Below are 10,879 nucleotides of genomic sequence, written 5' to 3'. Positions count from 1 at the left end.
AAACATACATAAATGACACAAATGTTACAAGAATAGTACATTTTATTTGTCTCCATGAAAATTACAAAACAGACAAGATAACATAGTTTGCATTTTGGCATCAGAACATCTTCAGTGTAGAGAGCTGAACACTAAAATGTAAAACCATGATTGGAATACAATCACACAACACATTACCTACTGTAACATAGCTTTAAATTAAATCCCAAGAGTAACACATTATGATGTCACCATGATGCTGTGACTTAATGCAATTAATACATGGCATTGTCCATAACAAGAAGTATAACAAAGGCCACAAGTGAGCTTGGATTGATGTAATTTGGTACTTGCTTAAAACACAGGACAATTAAAAAAAATAAGAAGGTAACAAAAAATGGACATGGCAATATCACTTCCCAAATTTTCAGTCATCTACAACTATTAGCTGTTGGCTAAGATACTATGTCATAACTACATTTGATAGTACTTTGTTTAGCAACCTGCAAATTGCTGGAGTTTACCTGCACAGTACATTTACTATAACTACTACCTTGGCAGGCAAAATTAATCAGGACTGTAATATTAAGCAGGACCATGTATTAACCCAGTAAAATGTGTTAAACTTCTTAAAAGTTGATGGACCAGCAGCACAAAATAATACATTTTAATTACCAATCTGCTGAGTCACGACAGGATGAAATGAGTGACTCAGCCTTACATATAGTTTGAATATTGGTGAAACATAAATATAAATCCAATATTTTCTGCCTCAGCTGTCCTTACAAAAAATCTATTTTTTCAAACCAGACTTAGACTTGTCTTATCATGCTTGTCTCCCCCAACAAATATTATACACTACATATAAACACACATTCATACAATAGTTCCTAAATTACTTTATTGCACCACAAAAAAACATATTGCATAGGATGTAAGCTGTTAACCAGCTCCTCATTGCCCAGCCAAAATACTGTAAATATAAAAAATCACAGCAAAAAAGCTGGTATTAACAGCCACAGTGTAGGAGTAAGACACTTTTAACTGTTAACATTTTTCGTATTGAGCTCGATAAGTAAATAGTTAATTGGCTGCAAATGCACCAAATTCTAACTTTTTTGACGACCATTCCAAATTGCAAAACTTCTGCAGGTCAGCTGGCATTTTTCTCCATATATATTGTGCTTTTAGATGATTATTTTGATCATGTTACCCAATATACAGTATATATTGTGTATGTATATCAGCATAAGTATAATATACACATACTGTAGTTAGCATTCCTGGCTCTCGCTACAGGTAGAGGTGAGTCCAGCTTTTGACAGGAACAGCTTGCCGCTGGGACAGACACACACTTCATAGAGCCCCTGAGCGTTTCCAGACACCCCTCCTTCAAACTTGGGAAGCCTCGGCATGCGCACTGTCTCTGCCTCCAATATCAGCTACACAGAAACAAGACAAGCAAGGGATTAGTCCAAAACATAAGTCAGACTGATGAGAATTGTGAAACTACTTACTTTATATTGGTCTCCTTTATTACACAAAATAATGTTGTCATCTCACCAGTCCTTCACTAGAGTGCAGCAGAACATCCATGTTGGAAGCAGCCTCGATGTTTCCTGCCAGAGCTTTGATATTAACCCCCTTTGGTGCCTCCATGCTGAGAAACCGTGTTGGAGACTCCATTCTGAAAAAACACAGGATGGAAAAATACAACAGAAGATGCCTTATCATCCTTATACAATACATGACTGTGTGCACGTTATCCTCATTCCACATTTACCGTCAGCAAAAAAGCCATTTGTATGCTGCACAAAGGCCACTCTCGAATATTTCTTGGTGTCCAGTCAGAACTCCTTGTGCGGCATTGAAACAAATATGAACAGCATTGTATTACATGACTCTCAGTAGCTGAGCAGCATGAAATGTCAGGTGGGCAAAGTTTCAGTTATCGAACACGTACAGTGCAGTGCACCAACTCAACAACAGCAAATGGACTTGACACTTACAGCAAATCTTTGAGAGGCTCCGATTTCAGTAGGGGCGTCTCCACTGAGTGTTGGAACAAAGCCCCCTCTGGACCTGAGGAGAAAGATGGACGAGTGGGTTCAAATGTTGGTCATCCTGAGGTAGGCAGGCAACATTCTCCCATGAATGTCAGCATTGTGTGTAGACCAGATTACAGCTGGGTGGATGTGTCTCAGCAACCAACTGGTTCCCTAGATGGATGCCAACTGGTGTTAGCTGGAGGAGGATTACATGTGCACTGCCTCAGTCACCTCCAACCAGCAGGCTTGAAGGACAGAGTGTTTACTGGGATTTCATTATGGAGATGACAGCCCCCTTAGTAACTAATGACATCTTAATTACCCTCTGCCTGGGCCAATTGTAGCATGCAGGGTAGCAATACTAAGCTGGCTTGAGGTTATGTGATCTATCATACCTGAGGTGAGTATTTTAGTCAATGCTACTAGTCTTTAGCTTTAAGTCCCTGGACATGCATTGATTTGTCGATGCTTTAGTATACAGTAAGAAGGTTCTGTTTCTTAGAGCGTTAGCGCCATGCTCACAAAAAGTGACCATCACTGTCTGTCAGTCACTGGGTGTAGAACCCCCAAAATAATGAATCTATAAGTGGACAGTCTACTCTGCTAATTAGCCCTGACAGCATGAGGTCATTGACCTCCCATCAACACACAAACCAGACATCTAAGGAGAAAAGAGGCAACTTTGATCTGGAAAAGGTTGCTGTTGTTGTAATCCTCGTTTCAGCATTTGGTTAGATTTTATTTCAGCACGTGGCAAATCTGATCTAATTATACGCTTTTTAATTGAAAATACATCTTTCTGACACAGTCCTGTCATTTCTAGATGAATGAGGTCTATTCATTTTCAAAGACACCTTGGCTCATAAACTTGACAAATATCCAAATGGCATGATAATAAATTATTACAATATATGAAAGACCTGTTTCTTATTATTTTCCAAGACAAGATCAAATGACTAACTGCAAACATACAGTAAACAACATAAACAACATTGTGGAGGTAGGTATTGATGTACCTGTGACACGTAGCTTTTCAGTCCCGACCACTACCTCTTTGGCATTAGCAGAAAACAACATCTTGTCGTTGTTGGAGGTGACAACCAAATTTGGTGTGTGTCCATGTGCCTCACCTGGTCCTGGAACAAATATATCAAAGTTGAGCGACTAAGAGGACTGTATTATTAGGATCTGGTGTAACATTTGAAAGTATTTTCATGTAAAATATACTTTCACCCATGGGGGGGGGGGGGGGGGGAGGTGTAGGTAAACCTTGCCTAGGGCACCAAATGTGCTAGGACCGGCACTGCTTAGCCTTAATAATTACTTCTTAGGGTCAGGATTGAACGATCTTTCTGAGTGGCCTTTGCCTTTAAGTGGAAACAGGCCACCTGGTCTGGTCAAGTCTCTAACAACAGGGAACATATACAGTAGTTTCTTCATGTCCTTTGTATTTCATGTTCTAACAGGATTGTTAGCCAGTGCAATTTAGCCATTTATTACCCATCTCATTATGGTACACTGCTGTACAAACCCTGTATGACTGTCGTAAAAAGTGCACAAATAGCAGTCTTGGTAAGCCTTAGGGTCTTTGTGTAATAGATAGGCCATACTTACACTTATGGTGGAAAATGGAATGAGTGATTAAATGGGGTTCTAATGGGAGTCTGACAAATTATGACAGGATAGATGTGTTGTTTGTCACTGTTAATCTCAGATTAGAATTTGCTGCAGGAAAAGTTCCATGAATGACTTTGCTGTAGACCTCATATATAATTTTAATACCATCCTTTGGTATTGAATCAAACACTTGTGTTTGATTCATTTTATGAACGTTGCCTATGTGTGAGTGTGTGTGTGCCTTCTTACCCACAGAAAGGCTTCCTGTAACATCTCCATTGTCATTGCGGGCATTGAGAGAAACATTTTCCGATGAGTGCACTAAAAGAGACAAGTCCTACAAAAAAGCTGGGAGTTAGAAACATCCTACAAAAAATGTACATCCCTATCAGATATCAAATGGAAAAACCAACTGTTAAATTAAATCGAAAATTCTAGTCTGGAGGGCTAATATACTCTTTCGAAATATACCTCAATCCAAGGGATACAGGTTGTACATCAATAAACCCAGAATCTCATTAGAAACTGTAGCATCGGTAAAAGTGTCAGTCATAAATGCAGAATACACTGCATTTTTAACGAAGATCATAAAGACAGAACTGGAGGAAACACAGCACTATGGGGGAAAACCAAAACATGTAAACAACTGCAGCAAAGTGTTCCCATCTGCTGTTGGAGGGAGCATGATAAACTGTTTCTCACCGCAAATATCCAAAAGGTTAATACGGAACTTGCTGTTCTGTGTGCACAGAGGGCCTGCCAAAGCATGTTTACTTCAACGCATTTCTCAGCTTTGCTACGACTGTCGAAAATGCAGCTTCCAAACATAACACCCAAGGAAAATTGCTTGGATGCATGCAATTACCTTGAATTTAGCGGAATCCCTGCCCTCAACAAACAATCAACTTTAATAGCAATTGTTTCCCGATAGCAGGAGTTCCACCTGACAGATTGTTGAATTCAATGTCAAACCCATTCTGTGTAGGTGCTTGAGGAGCTGTGTGTGTGTGTGTGTGTGTGTGTGTCTTCCTGGGTGTTTACCATACCTCTCTAGAGTGGATTTCTTGGGCATACAGGGGAAAGAGGAACTCAGACTCCCCATCCTCCAGCCGCACCCCATCGGATGTTACTTTCAAGTATCCCATCCCCTCCTGAAATGACAACCACAGTAGAGAGATCAGCACTGTGATCAGACAAGACATGGCGGTGACCCACAGTCCTTCATGGGAAACACAAAATCCATGACTACATAGGAACCCCTTTAATGGACATTCTATGTTGAAATGTTGTTGTTTAAAAAAATCTTGGATCAGGCTCAATCTTGGTAAGGGAAAATGTACCAACATCTCTCTCATTCCAACTCCACAAATTTGATGATTATGAGCGGGTGAATACAAATGGAGAAATGATCCAGTTTCAGTGCATGAAACAAACTCCCCAGAGGTGTAAAATCAAAAATAAACAAATAATTGATAACGCATGTGCATTAAGCCTGGCAGGCTGGAGGCAATGATGCCTTATATGATGGAGATTATAATGGAAAAACTGTGATAAATCCAGTGTCTTGCCCCTCAGGGTGCAATGAGGCTATGGCAACTGTCAAAGACATGCCATGCTCTCCACGACCACTGGCTGAACCAGGAAGGATTTATGTCTGCTCCTCCTACACATGGATTGCGAAGGGTATCATACAAGCCACACTGGCCACCTGGAGTGAGGCTCATGCTCAGATGTTGATTTCACCAGAAAAGGCAAGCTCATAACCTTGGCTATGACTGTTGACCTCATGAGAGTACACATCCATTCCCATGAACAAGCCACATGACCAGAAATACTGGATATTAAATACATCATTAACCACAGCGGGAGCAACATGTATCAACAACAAACACGTTTTTGAGCGTCCGTCTTTTGTGTGCGACTTCCTTTGTCTACGACCGTCTTTTGTTTACGGCCAACGATAGAATCCACAGCCGTCCCCGCCGACGTCAGTCCTACCGTGTTGAACCACATGACCCTGAGGATCCAGATGGTCAGAGCGAAGTTGACCACCAGGATGATGAGGAGCAGGAGGACAAACAGGTAGAGGCAGCGCTTCCTCCAGCCATAGATGCCGATCTTGTAGATGTGGTCGATCACCGGGGACGCCACGTCGGGGCCCTGGGTGGTGGCAACATACTGCTCCCGGACCATCTGTCAGTGAACATAATGAAATGTCACCTTATTTTTTTACAGAGATAGTGTATCATAGAGATGAACTGCAAACACTGTGGTCTTTAGCATCTGTATGATAAATAGCCTACGTTACACAACTTGTACTATACGTACTCGATACACTAATCCCAATCTTCTATGTCCTTCTACTTCACTGTATCATTTTATGGGTAGTGTGTCACGCACAGTGTCTGCTCTTTACAGTCTTTTTCATTAGCTCATGCTCTGATCTGGGGGATATCTGGCTCAAGCACTGATGGAAAACTTGAATACATTTCCAACAATTCTGGCTGAGGGCAATAGAGAGGGAGAGAACGCCCACTTGTTACACTGGCTTTTCTCTTACAACCTTAACCCTTGCGCTCTCTTGCAATCTACCACAGCGTGTATGAATCATAACAGAATCCTTTCTTAAGTAATGAATGCTTGCTCGCACGCCTGACTTGATGCATGTTATAAAGGATAAACGCATTGGTGAGAAGACTGCTCTGTTTTTCTCCTTGCAAAGACGAATGGATCTGTGTGTTTGGCCTCAAACTGTTTGAAAGCGTTTCCCCTGTTCCGAATGGATGGATCATATGACACAGACATAACTTGAAACCACAGTAATAGATTTTTATAAGGAGCTACAGGAAATTCTCATGGCTGAGCATGCAGAAAAGCTTTTCAGACTCCGGGGCCTCGGAGACAGGTCAGATCTGAATGACGAATAAATAATAGTTATAAACGGTGAAATGTTCTTTTCTTCAAGTCCATGCCAGAAGACAAGACATGACTTTGGATAGAAGGGGAACAAAAGCCCTCTGGAAGAGGATTGTTGTTATGAATCCTAGCCTGAATGTGGTAGTAAAAGCAGAACAATAACAATGGTGGTGACTTGAACCATTGTTTATGAGATGCATGCTGTGCCCACACTCACAAAAGTATGGCAGACACCTTTCCACTAAATATAGAAGCAAAACGAGCGTCTCGATTCCCGAAAGGTACCTCTGTTCACTTTATACACTTGCTGTGACATCTTTCTTTGTCACAGTGAAAGTAAACAAACAGCAGTCTCCTATACCAGTGATTCACACCAGGCTGGGATGGGACTAGCAGCTTGTGTGATTTACATATGGACAGATGCTGTGTCTCTTGGCCAGCATAAACATGGTTTCAATCATGTTTAAGGAGCAACTTCTCATTCAGGACTGTAATTCTTCTATGACATCAACAGATGCTCAGCTAACACACCTCCTCATTGTAATTTTCCATCTAATAATAACAAGGTTACCAAGACGTTTCTTTGGTAGTGATGTAGCTGTGTTCTTTAGTTCACATCCAGTTTTAGAAAAGTTGAAGATTTTTATATGCATGAAAAAAAAGAAGCTACAAACCCCTTATTGGAGGGTTTCAGGGATCAAACAGACCTGTAAATATATGTTTAATGAACACCTGCATTTTGCACCCTCAGCACTATATCCTGGTTACCATGTCAACGTAATGGATTGAAAAAGCGCACACGCTCCATGCTTGGGTCTTCCTGAGGAGATGTAACAGAGACGATGATAAACGCCAAGTCGCTGCAGCTCCAAACAGCTCATTTCCTGCTGTTTGTGGTAAACATAGGGAACAAGCGTGTTGGCATAAAAGCTCCAGAGTATCTCTCCCTGGCAGAAGCCAGGTCTCCACAGGACCTGTCACAGTGGCACAGCCCGGACTTGATGAATAGCCCTTATTCCACAACAACACAAATAATGTTGGTTAAAAATGAGAAAGCGAGCGAAACCTTTAGAGAGGGGACTTGATAAGGACCACCTTTTTGTATGAGAAATGGTTAGTATCCGCGGTAACGCTGCTCATTAAGATTATCAATTAGACTCGGCTCTCAGACCAAGATCATAACAACAACCTGCATTTCAGCAACAGTTGCCAAAAAACGCAATAACTGAGTTGAGCGTTTAAGCAAAATTCTGCCTCATTTGAACTCAAATGTACACACACATGGTAAGACCAGTTTCAGACCGGAAACCTGTGAAGTATCTATGATTAACATACATACCATTAAAACTTAATTAACATGCAATGCTGTTTAAGTAAATTAATGAACTGGGTTGAGTAAATCTGGAATGTCAACTGAACTGAGATGGTAATGAACACTTCCCCACTATCTAATTAATTTAAACAGGTGCATTAAACAGCAATCTATTGCTAAAATGAGTGTGTGTGTGTGAGAGAGACTGCATCTTTAAAAGGCTTCCACATCTCTAGTTTCAGATACACCAGTCAAGCCACAGCCCAACCTTGCCATAGCAACCCAAATAAACATTCCTGAAACAAGTTTGCATTTGCACCGCAAGGACAAATTCCTCTTTAAATAGGTTTGATATGACCAAAATACTTTTTGCTGCCTTTTTGTTACCTCACCTTTGCTGCACATAGTGAAGTATTGGGTCCTGTAACTAGAAAGATTATTGAAAACACATGGCTGAAGACTTCTGCTTATTTAATGGCTCCCTTGTTCAGAGATGAGGAGTATCGCAGGGTTTAACCAGTACCTCTTTATCATGGGACACCCTTTCTATTAACCCTGAACTAGGAATCTTCTCTGACTGCAGCTCCCATGATGACTCATGGCTGATGAAGCACAAGTGTGTATTCCTTTTGCTTTAAACCACCAGGGTCTGACTGTAATTGAGAATACAGCCTTCTCTTCCCACCTCAGTTTGACCTGATCAAATGCCAAGCAGAACTTCCAGAGCCTTGTACCAAGTTAGAAATTACTTTCTCAAATTGTTAGCTGGAGGATATGCACTTACATAGACAGCTGGAGAAGAACAATACTCAAAGGAGCTCATATGTGAGCTGTCAGACAGGTGGAGCCAATCGGAAGGCAAGCCCAGGGTTCTCTACTAGAAGTTTGTCTTTCAGTCTGAGCTGCATGTCTTCATGTCGCCCCTCTGCTGTAATGCTTCCCCTTCTAAAAATAGGGCATGGTATTGTGTACTAAATTTAAAAAGAGCCACAGGACACAGCATGAGCAAAGTCTAATCAACAGAATGGTAAGAGTGCGCAAAGGGGAAATGGATGTAAGTCATTCATGAGAGTACACAGAGTGACTTATTACTATCTCTTTTAGCCATGTAGGGTCAAACCATGAACAGCACAAGACCACAGGAACAGTAACTTCCAAATAAGTCCCAAATAAGGGCTTTCCTTTGTGAGGTGAAGAAAAACAAACGGCAACAAAAAACATAGTACACGAGGTAGACAGCCCACAGACGAAAACACACACAGGTCCAACTTTAGACATTAAAGATATTAAAGTCTTAAAAACAAAACAACACTTTAGAGCAGCGAAGTAACAAAGCACTGAACTGACAAGACGGTGCAGACACAGGGGAAAGAGCATGTTGCCTTACCGTTGTGTGCAGGAGCGCAGTGTCCTCACAGCTCCTGTGCAGTTACCAGAGCTTGTGCGTACCGGAGGCAGCAGCAACAGGAGCAGCAGCAGCACAGTTCTCGGACGTCTGTCAGACGCTCAACAGCTGCGTGCCATAAATCTAGCCGTGGAACTTCCCCGACCAATCACCACGAGACGGCGCTCCCACTTCCTGCATATTCAATGTTCCTCTCTCCCTCTATCCGCCTTGGGTTGCCCCTCATCTTTTGATCATCTACTCATATAGTCCTTGTGTGTGTGTGTACTGCTCTGACAGCGGGATGGATACTTGAGTATAGTGTGCCGAGGGGAACAGAGAAAACACAGCTCTGTCTGGAATCTGGTCTCTGCCCTTTGCTTCCATGCATGCCAATGTGAGTCACTGCCATGGCATGGGCTCGGGTCTAATTTGAGAGTTCAGCTATGGCTTTCACTTAGAGTAAGGGAGTTGGTCCTTCAAACAGCTCCCGTGTGTGATAAAGATCTGCTTAAGGAGGGCAGTTGGTGACAGAGACAGGCAGGCTACAACTACATAGAGTATTAATAGATTTAGGGGTGTCATTGAATCAGCAGTAGCAAAACAAATGCTGGGTACCTAAGATGTTGTACATGGGGAGAATATCACAGCAATGAGCGCTTAAACTAAATGTTATCAACAGATAAAAACAAAGTGAAGGAAACATTAAAGCAGCCATTTAAGGAAGGTTCATTATCTTATCTTCATGTTGATAGTTTCAAAGTAAAATGTATTGGTAATTACTGTCAATCTGAATGTCAAAGCATTCATTTCAGGAATGGGAGTTGAAACGTTTGGTAAACAAATGAATCAAGACTTCCTTGCAAGCAATTTAACCAAATAAAAACACAAAATAAACAACAGTATTGCACCCAGAGAGGTTATGCCAATCAGACATTGCAGGTAAAGCATGTCTCCAAATTGAGATAATGCCTTCAGTTGGCACCTTTCACAACCATTAGGTGTCTGGTCTGTGATATCAGTATGATTTGACGGTCGAGTTGTTTGTAACTTGATCTGGCAGTTGAGAACATTACAATTCCCTCACAGAAAAATCCCCCGATGATTTAAAGGTTTATTGTCAGAGGAACAACTTACTCGATGAACTCCAATGAGGACCACTTCAAGACTGGGAGATGAGGCAATCCATTCCAACAACACACATTTCAGCGTGACACATTTGGCCCGTCTCATCAAGCGACAGACATTCACGAGGCGAATCACAAAGCCGTCGGAAAAGGGGGGGGAGAATTATGGGGAAAGTAATTGTTTTGTATTTTTCTGAGGCGTGTGATGCCAGAGGACTTCACAGTGGCAGGTTGTGCATCTGTCAGTGGGAGCGTCCTGCGGCTTGTTTTCCCGTTGCTGCTCGAGGTAGCGCTGTGCAATGACAAAAGCGACAGCTGACAGCATCCATCAGAAAGCTACCCTGTGTCTCGCACGCCCACAGCTCAAGCCCTAAGCAGGGGGGGGGACTGTGGAGATTTGATTTTATTGAATGTCATTACTCTGTCAATAACTCAAAAGCCTTTGGCTACCAGTGACCCCACATAAAAGGCTTCAGCAGTCAGGGACGAACTCTGG

The 10,879-nt window shown here is 41.9% G+C and overlaps 1 protein-coding gene across 1 annotated transcript; it reads right to left on the bottom strand.

Annotated features, from left to right (window-relative positions):
- Positions 1-24: 24 nt before the first annotated feature.
- On the bottom strand, positions 25-9,369 carry sgcg (sarcoglycan, gamma). Its single transcript, XM_067245638.1, has 8 exons — positions 9,260-9,369; positions 5,643-5,837; positions 4,691-4,795; positions 3,894-3,981; positions 3,044-3,163; positions 1,989-2,061; positions 1,543-1,666; positions 25-1,421 (listed from the first exon to the last, which is right to left on the bottom strand). Exons 2-8 carry the CDS (start codon positions 5,835-5,837, stop codon positions 1,254-1,256), a joined length of 873 nt encoding a protein of 290 aa, XP_067101739.1. The 5' UTR covers positions 9,260-9,369; the 3' UTR covers positions 25-1,253.
- Between the last annotated feature and the right edge of the window lie 1,510 nt (positions 9,370-10,879).

Source organism: Osmerus mordax, chromosome 11 (assembly GCF_038355195.1).
Source record: "Osmerus mordax isolate fOsmMor3 chromosome 11, fOsmMor3.pri, whole genome shotgun sequence".
Taxonomy (NCBI): Eukaryota; Metazoa; Chordata; class Actinopteri; order Osmeriformes; family Osmeridae; genus Osmerus; species Osmerus mordax.
The sequence above is the reverse complement of the archived record's forward strand: the minus strand, read 5'-3'. Positions and strand labels throughout refer to the sequence as shown.